We start from the raw sequence: 12,451 nt of genomic DNA on the forward strand, positions 1-12,451 counted from the left end.
ACTCTTCATGAGTCCAAAGCAGGTCCAATAAAGTGTATCCATCCATAATAAAAAGTGCCTCACATGGCTCCGGGGGGTGAATAAAGGCCTCCTACAGCAAATCGATGCATATTTGTATGAAAAATAGCAGCTCTGGGCGGATGACATATGATGTCGGCGTTGCGCAGGTACAAAATGAGGATTTGTAAAGAAAAATGTTGGAGGATTTTGATATAAACCAAGAGGGGACTGGTTTTCCTTTGCTAAAGTCAGGACACTTTGCTTCCTTTGCTCCTGTAAACAAATGTTGGTGTTCACGAGACTCACAGGCACATGTCCAACATTATCCACTCAGAGATGCTTCAGTGTACGACCAATTGGTGCAAACTAGAATAAAGTAAAGATTTTAAAGGATTTCCTACATTTCTGGACCTTAAACTGGGTTGTTGCTGTCTATGCAGAGTCAGAATGCTCTCAGATTTCATCAAAAATATCTTTGTGTTAGGAAGACTTTGGAAGGGCATGTGGGTGAGTAATTAATGACAGAATTAAAATTTTTGAGTGAACTCTCCCTTACTATGTCACAATACAAGTACCAAGTTTTTTGCCATTAATATTAATTAAGTGTTGTGACGTTTTGATCTTACTGGCTGTGGCTGAAACGTTTTGGGATGTGTGCTAATTAATTCACTAAATAACAACATACTATGGGGAAAGTCATGACTAATGAATATGTATAACGTTATTTGCTTTCGGGAGGTTACAGAGCAACGTCTGTGTGACCCAATTAATATTCATACAGTATACCTTTATTGTGCTTTGGGGAAATACAGTAGAGCCCGTTTTAGTAGCGAGCCGTGAACACATGGACTGTGGCGGAAAAAAAAACTTGATTAGATGACAGAAGCAGAGCATCAGAATCTCTCTCGTTTGTGGTAAAGACAGAAAGCTCAGCTCAGCCAAGGTTATGGTCTGTCCTCAGTCACTGTGCTTCCAGTTAAAGCTCTTATTTGGTATTATATTATACAGGTATATGAATGAGGCTTAATGCGACAGATTTAATGAAATTAATTAAACAAATCATTTTACGCGGACGCCATTAACCAAACTACACACGCACTCATCACACCACTCGCCACTTCGACATTTGTTCATGAATGCAAACATGAGCACATTACATTTCTGAGAGTCGGAGAAGCCAGGAGCAGCTGGTATAACTGAACAAGGATAAAACCAGTTAACATTCATTTAAATGAGATTATATTATGTTGGCATGGAAAGAGAGACTTCGCAAGAAACGCATTTCAAATGAAGACCACTAGATGGCACACGTTCCCTTTTGCTGGCAGTCGAAAGTTACACAATAAACGCATAAAAATGTGACCCTTGACCACAAAACCAGTCATAAGGGTTAATTTCTTTTTAAATTGAGAGACATTTTATGAAAGCTGAATAAATATATTTCTGTTGATGTACGGTTTGTTAGCATATGACAATATTTGGCCTATTTGAAATCTCTGGAATCTCAGGGTGCAAATAAATCAAAATATTGAGAAAATCATCTTTAAAGTTGTCCAAATGAAGTTCTTAGCAATGCATATTACTAATAAAAATTAGGTTTTGATATATTTCCTTGTCAAAAAATCCTATTGGAATTTCAGTTTATCCTTTAGGATCTTACTGGATTCTTAGAATCCTTTTGGACATTCTGATTTATTTTAATAGAATTTCACTTTGCCCTGTAGGATTTTATTTCATTCTTAGAATCCTATTGGACATTCTGATTTATTTTAATGGAATTTTACTTTATCCTGTAGGATTTTATTTGATTCTTAGAATCCTTTTGGACATTCTGGTTTATTTTAATGGAATTTTACTTTATCCTGTAGGATTTTATTTAAATCTTAGAATCCTATTGGACATTCCGATTTATTTTAATGGAATTTCACTTTGTCCTGTAGGATTTTATTTCATTCTTAGAATCCTATTGGACATTCCGATTTATTTTAATGGAATTTCACTTTGTCCTGTGGGATTTTATTTCATTCTTAGAATCCTATAGACCTTTTTCCTGAGTAAACGATGAGCGCCGCCATTACGAATTCTAACGACAGATTGAATGCTTTTCTGTTCCGGTTTCCATAGGAACCCATTCAAATAGCGTCCATCTGTTTTTAATGTAGCTACCTTCCGCTGCTTCGTGTCATCTACACACTCATTAAAGTGAGGCACTGACAAATGACGGTCATTGCGACATTGCCAAGTGATGGCGCTATGGAGCCATGTGCTTTTTAAAAAACATTTTAATAGGTTTAACATTAGTTTATTAGCTCGGAATATACCCTAATTTGACTAGAAACAATGCAGACCGGAAATGCAAAGCATTCTTTCAGTTAAGAGTCGGACTTACTTCCGTGTTCAGGAAAAAGGTCTATTGGACATTCTGATTTATTTTAATGGAATTTTACTTTATCCTGTAGGATTTTATTTGATTCTTAGAATCTTTTTGGACATTCCGATTTATTTTAATGGAATTTCACTTTGTCCTGTAGGATTTTAATTGATTCTTAGATTCCTTTTGGACATTCCAGTTTATTTTAATGGAATTTAACTTTGTCCTGTAGGATTTTATTTGATTCTTAGAATCCTATTGGACATTCTGATTTTTTTTTTAATGAAATTTTACTTTATCCTGTAGGATTTTATTTGATTCTTAGAATCCTATTGGAAATTCTGATGTATTTTAATGAAATTTCACTTTGTCCTGTAGGATTTTATTTGCTTTTTAGAATCTTATTGGACATAGTGTTTTATTTAATGGGATTTCACTTTGTACCATAGGATCTTATTTGATTCTGTTGATTAATTACTTTTTAAGAGTAACTTTACTTTTTTAGAGTAGCACTCATGTCTGTGTGTGCGCTTGTAACCCACAATAAATTGCAGCCTATGTGTATACACACAAATATTGAAATTCATAATATTAGTGGGAAATTTACAAAATATCTTAATGGGACATGATCTTTACTTAATATCCTAATACTTTTTGGCATAAAATAAAAATCAATCATTTTGACCCATAAAATCCATACAAATGTACATGCTGTCAAAATATTCAGCCCTTGTCTGCTAATATAGGCAAAAATAATGTTTTCTTTGTTATGTTATGCTGTGAATAAAGTCTTTTGTACATATAAAGATGCCATAATTACTCCTAACATCAGAAGAGGTCGGTACTAAGGCATACTTTTTAAGTTATACAATCTTAACGATAGGTATCACAATTTTACCTATTAGCAGTCTCCTACAAAGAAACAAAGAAATTTCATTCCCTCTTTGCTTATAGTTGGATTTTGTTCACCTTTTATGTTTACAATCATTGTTTGATGTAAATTCTTGCTGTATTGAAGTTTTTCTTCCTTAACCGCATTCTCCAGTGATCGACATTAAATTGGACAAACCACAGGAGCCTCCAACTACCGAGGGCGGATGTTCCTGTTAATAGCTCACATCTGATTTCCAGCATCATCTACACCACATGCTTGTTGTGTTGCTTCCTCTTGGTTAGCTTCCAGTTGTGTTTTCAGATTGGATATTTGGCCTTCCCATCTGACTTTTAGTAACTGGTTGGAATCAGTGTTACATCAGTTTCAATTGTAAAATAGTATACTTTAGTAACAAAATTGCCAAAAATCCTAAAAATTCGAAAAGTGAAGGGCAAAAAGCAACAAAAATGTAGACTATGTCCAACATATATACTTTTTGAAAATGTAGAGAGGTAGACTTCTTTCTTTGTTTTTGTATTTTTGTATACAAGGATGAGCACTAAAACAAACGCAGACAATAAATTCTATAGTTTAGCCATAAAAAGCAGGATTTCAAAAGCAAGAAGGCAATTCAAACAACAAACAACCCAAAAAATACGGCGAACACGCATGTTAGCCATTTTTAAAAGTATCATCTCAATCCTGCTGGCTACTGTGCACAAGATTATGTGAATGCATACGTTCTCAATGCACTCCATAAAATCGGCTTTTTTTTAGCCTTTTTTTCTGACGAAACTTAAAAGTTTAAGTTCAGGCCAGGTCTTTGTTAAGTGTGTTTGTGTAAATGTGTCATTTCAGGTTCTTAAAAAATCTGTTTATGTACAGTTCATGTCGTAAGTACACGGTTTATTGAATGTTTACAGCATATTTTTTCTTTAGAATTTCTTGCTCACGAAGAAAGCAAACCTGATAACAAGAAAGGATACTTTTCCTTCGTTGGAATGTTTCTTATTCTTTAACCTAACTCGGGCTACGAATTACTATGAATGGGACAGAGGAGCAAATCATGCATCTTAACTTGGTTATTCATATTTAACTGACTGGAATCATTTGTTGCACGCTAGCAGTTTCCACACTGATTCATGTTGTATATATCAGCTGTCGTTTTCAAACCGGCTTTAATATCAGAAATGCAAAGATGGGACATTCCTCCAAAAATAACTATAGTTCACTTTTAAGAATTAGCATTATGCAGCATTATAGTGTTTGCCTTGTGTAGGAACCCACTCATGTCTACAGCTGCTCTTTGGGCCAGTAAATTGTAGTGCACTGACCAGGGGGACACATTGTGTAGTATATCAATTTATTTGAAATGTATTTCATGTGAATCCTTAATGCACTTTTTCAAGAAAGGAAGATGTAAATGTTTCAAAATTGCTGTCAAACGTCTGTCCTTGAAACCACTTTAGAGTCAAAACTGTAGCGTACATCTCTGTGAAAATCTCTTGAGGGTCACTGTACAGATTAACTATTTGTAAAGTTGCTTCACATAACACCAGGAACGAGTCATGACTAGCTAGTAGTGACGTTGAGAAAGTGAGGAGCACATGACATTAGCGTCTGCATCCAAGTGAAATGCCTTTTTTTTTCCTACTAAATCCAGCAGTGTTTAGTTGGAATGGAAGGAGAGCTACACTGTAACTGACTCATATCCAGCACAGTAAAACCCCATTTCCTTTCTGCGTTTGGAAACTTAAAGGGAAACTCAGATGTGTGCCAATGCTTTCTCACATCTCAGAAAGATGTCACTTAATGTAAGCTGGATGGGGGTATTTATCGTTTTGTTTACATTTTGTTTTCTTCACTTATTATCTACTGAAAATAGGTTCTCGTTTGAATTTAATGGCGTGCGGATACGCGCCGCGTATGAAATCATCATATCATCAGTGTACCTGTACTACCGGTAGTCATTGTGATTGACACAACGCTACATCAGCCTTGGGTGAATGTCTGTGCGTGAGTTGAGTTACGCTTTTAAGGGTGCAACCATTCCCTGTGTATATGTTTTAGCTCAGTGGAGCCAGCCTGATTGATTCAGAGCTAGCTTTACCATTCACACTGTATAGAAATCTAGCATGTTGGTCCAAATCAGTAAAATCAATAAAAGTGTCTTATTACCAAAAAATTTATATTGACTATTCTTATTTTTCTAATTCTTTACTCATTAAAACTGTATGGTCAACATTTGAAATAGGAATGGATATTTAGGGGTTTTAGCGCGTAGCTTAAAAACCCTTTTGTAATTGTAATGGCTGAGGATCAGCATTCTCCAGGTAAAAGTGATCAGGCAGACCAAATAGGTCTGTAGGCTTGAAACTAGGAAGGGGTGGTTTTATTTACACTGTCTACAACATCACCAAGGCTTGCCCAAGTCGGTCAGAGGGTGGTGTTACAGCGATCAAAAGTACAAAATCGCTTATAATAACTCCTAAACCGTTAGTAGTAGCCTCAAGTGTCTTAGAGACTGTTTACACCAGTGCATTTTCGTTTCAGAAACGCGTTATGCATTTTAAAACCAAAAAAAAAACACTAGTTGGAATTCTTGGATCAAGACGGACAAAACGCATGCCTCGAATTCTATCACCTGGCGAAATTTTGGGGTATTTTTGATTTTTGCGAAATAGTCCTAGGTTTTTTGCCCGATCTAAACCAAACCAGTGCAGAAAGATTCTCTGGAGCAAGAATATCAATAATTATCCCTACAAAGTTAAACTTTCGACTCACTTTTTCTAAAATGCCTATAACTCTTGAACAGAAAGAGATATTTTCGCCACACTTATGTAAGAGCTCAGACTGAGGTCACAGTAAAACGACTGTAACTGCACAACATTTTTGTCCAATCAAGTTGAAAATTGGTTTGTAGCGTCTTTGTCCAATGTGCCACAAGTGTCTATGACGACATTTCCGTATCTCGAAAAACATGCCCAGAATCAGCCACTTTTGAGCACCTATTAGACAAGATTAACAGAGGCTGATCGGAACAAATCTTGACTCCTAAACGTCTGTAAGAGATTGGAAAGAAATCGGCTAGAAGGTGGCGCCACAGCGATCAAAAGTACGAAATGCTCATAATAGCTCCTAAACCGTTAGTCGTAGCCTCAAGTGTCTTAGAGACTGTTTACACTAGTGCGTTTTCTAGGGTCGAAAACACTCAAGTAATGTTTATGACAGGCGTAATCATTGCAAAAGTTATGCGTTTTAAATGGAAACTCACTAGTTGACTAGTCCAAACACAAGAGACAAAAAGCATGGTTTTTGGAACCAAACCAGTACAGAAAGACTCTCTGGAGAGTTAATATCAATAATTATCCAAAAAAGAAGTTGAACTTTCAATGGGAGGCCAAAATGTTTATAAGGGGGAGCCATTTTTACTAAAATGCCTATAACTCTTGAACAGAAAGATATTTTCACCAAACTAGGAAATCTTAACTAAAAAATGGCTGTAACTACATAACATTTTGTCCAATCAAGTTGAAAGTTGGTATGTAGTGTCTTTGTCCAGTGTGCCACAAATGTCTATGACAACATTTCCGTATCTCAAAAAACATGCCCATCATCGGCTACAGCGTTCAAAAGTACGAAATCGTTCATAATAACCACTAAAGCATTAGTCGTAGCCTCAAATGTCTTAGAGACTGTTTACACTGGTGTGTTTTAATTTGTAAATGAAAATGATCCACGTCTACACTAGTGTTCTCACTGCATTTCAGAAAGAATCTCTGCTCACAATACAACTGAAAATGCCAGTCACATGACCATTTATAATAAGCATGGTGTCATTGTATATACCGTCAAGAATATACAGAGCGAATGTTGGCAGCCATGACCGTTTTGGTCCGTTTACACTGAAATGCAACTCCAGAGTTTTCAAACTAAATGCTGGGTCTGCAGCATTTTCAAAAGTCTGTGTTTTCGAGGGTCGAAAACACTGGAGTAATGTTAACGACATGCGTAATCATTGCAAAATATATGTGTTTTAAAATGAAAATTTACTGGTCGACTAGTCTGAGCACAACGGGCAAAATGCATGCCTCAGATCACCTGCCTACATTTTTTTGGATTTTTGGAACCAAACTAGTATAAAAAGATTCTCTGGAGAGTGAATATCAATAATTATCCCCCAAAACAAGTTTCAATGGGATGCCATTTCTAAAACGCCTAAAACTCTTGAACGGAAAGAGATATTTTCACTAAACTAGGAACAACTTAAGTAAGAGCTCAGTCTTGAGGTCACAGTAAAAATGGCTATAACTACACAACATTTTTATCCAATCAAGTTGAAAATTGGTAATGCTGGTCTTTGTCCAATGTGCCACAAGTGTCTGTGACAATTAGACTATTAGACAAGATTGACAGAGGCTGATCGGAACATAACTTGACTCATGGCCCTAAACGTCTGTAAGAAATTTGAAAGAAATCGGCCAGAAGGTGGCGCTACAGCGATCAAAAGTTCATCGCTCATAATAACTCCTAAAGCGCTAGTCGTAGCCTCAGGTGTCTTATGCTGAGTTCAGACTGCATGATTTTAGCCCCGATTTTGACTCGCCGACAGGTTTTGAGAAATCGCCGACAAATGCCTAAAATCACAGGCAAATTGGTGCTCGTTCACGTGAGTGACAATCACACAGTGTGAACTATCAAAGACGCGATTCAAAATCATGCCGAGTGAAAGGTGATCTGACTGAACATAACATCGGCGATTACCTTCAGCCAATGAGAGAGCAACATTGAGGCCAGCGGGAAGTTGGGGGAGGAGTTACGAAGGTAGACCACAGTATCAACAAGCATAGCTTTGGCTTCTTTTCTTTTCGCTGCAAATGAGTGACAAGTATTTGTATGCATTTGTATGACAAGCTTCTTGCGGGCTACCATTTTTTTTTTAATAATCCCAAGGTGTTTCTCAATGTCAAGGATACGTCCTTGGCAGGACTGGTCCTTCCAAGTCACTTCCTTCAGAGGCTAGGCGAGGCTTCTCTTAAGCATTCGGAGAACACGTAAATGGAACAGGCTAGCAAGTGCACGTTATTGCGTCATTGCGTCAGTGAAAAGGTCCGCTTTCGCCACTTCTCACCGATATCCGTTCTCCGCGGTGTCTCTCCCCCCTGTAAACAGCTGTTTTTTTTCTACACGGAGACGAATGAACGCCTCCGTTTGTTCCTTGGTCCCTGTTAAAAAAGATGAGAAAGCTATGAATAATGCTGTGAATGGTATAATATTAACGTTAAATTACTTTGGACAACTTAGTTAGTTATTTACAAAAGAAATGCCGGTGACGGCTAACAATTGTGAAATGACAGGTCCGGTTCAGTTAGCCATCAATAACGTAATTTGTATAATTTATAATATCAATACGGTAGTAATCTGTACTTTTTAATTCAAAAATGTTTTTTAAGTAATTTGTAAATATTTGTATTTAAATAAATATATTTAAATAAATTTGTATTTTTGAACAAGATAGCAAAGCTGCACGCATAGGATTGTGGGTGATTTTAGAGCGCGAAGAGCGCGAAGGCTACACTTATGCATCCTTTCCTGTGTATGGGATATTTTTCGAACGAAGGATGCAGTCCTTGGTTGAAATTCCGAGGATCCTCGACATTGGAACAGTCCTTCGACGGATGTCGATGACGTAGCCTCCTCGAAATTCTGGCTTCCGAGGATCCTTCCTTGACATTGAGAAATGCCTCCAGTCTCACGTGAGAACTTGCACGACTGACCTCGCGTTGTTTCCATGTCACTTCTCGCGTGTGTTTGGTTGTGAGACGTAGGCTGCATCCGAAATCGCATACTTCCATACTATTTAGTAGGCAAAAAGCAGAAGGCGAAGAAAAAGTATGCATGAAATCTCAAAATCCACAAAAGAGTAAGCGAAATTTACCTGGATGAAGCACTATTTCTCGCGAGATTCAGGCGTATGTATACCTAAGTATGGTTCGAATATGCCTACTTACCTATATAGTAGGCGTACGTGAGAAGAGTAACCACAAAAGAGTAAGCAAGAGATCCCCGGATGCCTACTGCGTCCCGCCCAGATTTCGAAGTACCGATCGAGGGATACTTTTCTACTTTTCTATCCCAGAAGCCCAGGGAGATCAATACGTCATCAGCGAACGTGATGGAGAACAGTAACGAGGGTGTTTTCAAAAGTGTGTGACGTTACACTGTCCCTTGTGTTACAATCGCGTAGAGCAAACTGTTAAATCGTTTAAGGTGTAACAGTATAGTATGTTTGTGATTGTTCTGTAAAAACATGTTTTATTATGTATAACAAACGGGAGATCCAGTAAACACACGCATATCTCCAAAGTGAATATACATTAACCATGTACATCTTAAAGATGATTGTTAAATGTCTATTTAATACGTGACAGGACAAAGTTCGAAAAGAATTGCAGATGAGCACATAATAGACATCTGAGTGATGTGTGCTGTTACAGTAGAATTAACTGTTGTCAACACCGTTTACTTTATATTATGGAATGTAAATAAACGCATGTACAGAAAGTAACTAAACATAAGTTATCTTTTTTATTTGTCCATTCATATTGTTGATAAATTGAGGAGTATTTGTGTTGGATAAAATGCGAGTGTAAATGCAGTATTGAGCACATGAATCACAGAGGTGACTTGAATCTTTTCTGGATGTTACAGGGATAGGGATGTGATGGACGGCAGAGACAGGTGAAGCTGGACACGGTGGTCAGCTGCTTATCAGAATAAAGCTGCAGAATTGGCACAGCTGTGTTGATGGCAGTAGTTACAGGCTGTGAACACATGATTGTCAGAACAATTACTTTGAATAAAGCTTTGTTTTATGTATCTTTGGCTTGTATTTATTTAACATCAAGGTACATTTATTTATTCTTTTACTAATTTATTCATGTTTCTTGTTGTCAGTTAATAAAATATAGCAATAATTCATTACTTGACTGAGAATTGAGATGTATTCACATTGATTGCATAGTCATGAATATGTCATGCATATGGCATATTAAAAAATACATGTAGCTCATTTGACTAAAAATATAATTAATTAGTGGTTAGCATTTATCAGTATTTTTGTTCATAAGCGTTGGTGTTGTCCAGCAATGCATTCCGAGGTAATCTTAATTTATAAGTAATATTTAAAATTTTCGAGTGTAAAATATAAAGTCTTCTCCAAAGGCGTGATCTTCCAGCAGCTGATTGACGTCTCCTTTGTGCAGATATTGCAACCATTGAAAACAAGGAGGGAAACGTACTAGGTAGGGTTGTCGTGATGCCATTGGGTGTTCTGTGCACCTGTCGCCTTTATTTTATTTTTATAATTACTGCAGAAGTACATGCAACCGCAGGAAAAGATAGTAGGCTATTGTATCAGTGAACAATCATAATGACAGAATAACTTTGCGTACATGTAATTCTCTACACGTGAAAAAAATATTAAATATCTTTAAATTATCGTAACATTCATATAATCATAATGCATTAAATTGCATGTGTTGTTTTTTGTTATTTATAAGCCTCGGGGATGAAACGAGAGAAATCTAACAATAAAAAGAAGAAAACAAAGGAGATTTCAAGCCAGTTTTGCGTGTGGATAAACAATTTTGCAACATAAATAAATTGTTACGATTTTAGGTTTTCGTAATACAAAATAACATATTTAAGGATTAAACTGGGTTATAGCTTAAAAACGTACTACAAACATAAAGGCATCTGTTTCTTCTAGAAGACCACAAAATGAGAAATTTGATCAACATATAGCCTATATATCAAAATATATAGGCTACAGATAGATGAATTAAACCTGTCGCTCATATCTTTTAAATTGTTGCTCTTGTTTTAACGTCGTAGATCACATGATAACGTCATCATGGCGGATAAAGTCCGGATCGCATTCATACTCAACGAGATTTGGCTGTAGAGTGGGTACTTTTTTAGCGCTTGTTTAGTAGGTACTTATTATTTTTGAGGGGAAACGGATCGCCAAGATCCGGATCTCCTCAAAGAGCCATAAATCCCATCACTAAGTCATGCAGTGTGAAAAGATCTGTGACTCGATTGCTTTGAAAATCGTGCAGTCTGAACTCGGCATTAGAGACTGTTTACACTAGCGCGTTTTTGTTTTAAAATGACATTATCAATAGAATTAGGAATTATTCCATATTAGAATGATTTCTAAAGGATCATGTGACACTGAATACTGGAGTAATGGAGTAAATTCAGTCTTCGTAGGCATAAGATATTTCAAAATTTCACACACAGACCACACGCACACACACACACACACACACACACACACACACACACACACACACACACACACACACACACACACACACACACACATGTACACACAAACAAACACTTTATTGGATTGTCTTCTCAAGAGAAAGAGCCTTAAGTTATAACTATCAAATTAAGCAGTGTGACTGTACACATAAAAGCATGGCTTGTCAAAACAAGTCAAAGCTTAATCCAATATTTCTCTCCAAACAGGTTTGTGTAGGTGTAGGTGAAACTTCACACTCTTTATTGAAACTGTGAGTAAAATTTTTGTTTGTCCTCTGATCAACTGTCAGTGAGATTCATAGATCAGCAGTTTTCTGTTTGACCGATAACTAGTGAATTGACTCATTTTTTAGTCCATGAAATTTCTAAAGTAGTAGGTTCTGTTGTAGATAACATTGTATAACATTGTATATTTATAATCGTTTTACATCTTTGTTTTGGCTGAGCTATCTGCCCGTGAAGACTTCTGAGGAAAAAGTATTATTCTTTCACTTTTCAAGAATTCACATCAGGAATTCTCTTTAAATGTTTTTTTTTTTTTTTTTTTTTTTCATTCATTGCGGTTCTATATTGCTTGAGTTTAGCGAGTATTTCTGTGCCTTTTATAATGACAACATTGTAAAAGATATTCTCATAAAACAACACATTCAGTATATAAAGACAGTGTATTTGCTAATAGTAATGTCTGAAACTTTGGTAAACCAAAATAGTCAAAGCTCTTTCTTTTAAAAGATGACAGATGTTTAATGAAAAGCATATATAATCCATTGACACGGCTGAGTGATTCCATTCTTTGTGGTTTTGATCTGTTGCAGACTCGGTGAATATCACCATATGCCAACAGTATGGAATATACTTTTCTATTTTGTATG

General features: G+C 36.4%; 1 protein-coding gene across 1 annotated transcript in view; it reads left to right on the top strand.

Moving 5' to 3' along the window:
* The window catches only part of rab6ba (RAB6B, member RAS oncogene family a), a 140,595-nt gene extending 135,161 nt beyond the window's left edge, over positions 1–5,434 (top strand). The window contains exon 8 of the mRNA XM_073851408.1: positions 3,417–5,434. Coding sequence (XP_073707509.1) covers positions 3,417–3,481 — 65 coding nt within the window. The 3' untranslated portion in view covers positions 3,482–5,434. The remainder of the gene's footprint in view (positions 1–3,416) is intronic.
* Positions 5,435–12,451: the final 7,017 nt, after the last annotated feature.

The sequence above is a fragment of the Garra rufa genome, chromosome 12 (genome assembly GCF_049309525.1).
Source record: "Garra rufa chromosome 12, GarRuf1.0, whole genome shotgun sequence".
Classification (NCBI taxonomy): domain Eukaryota; kingdom Metazoa; phylum Chordata; class Actinopteri; order Cypriniformes; family Cyprinidae; genus Garra; species Garra rufa.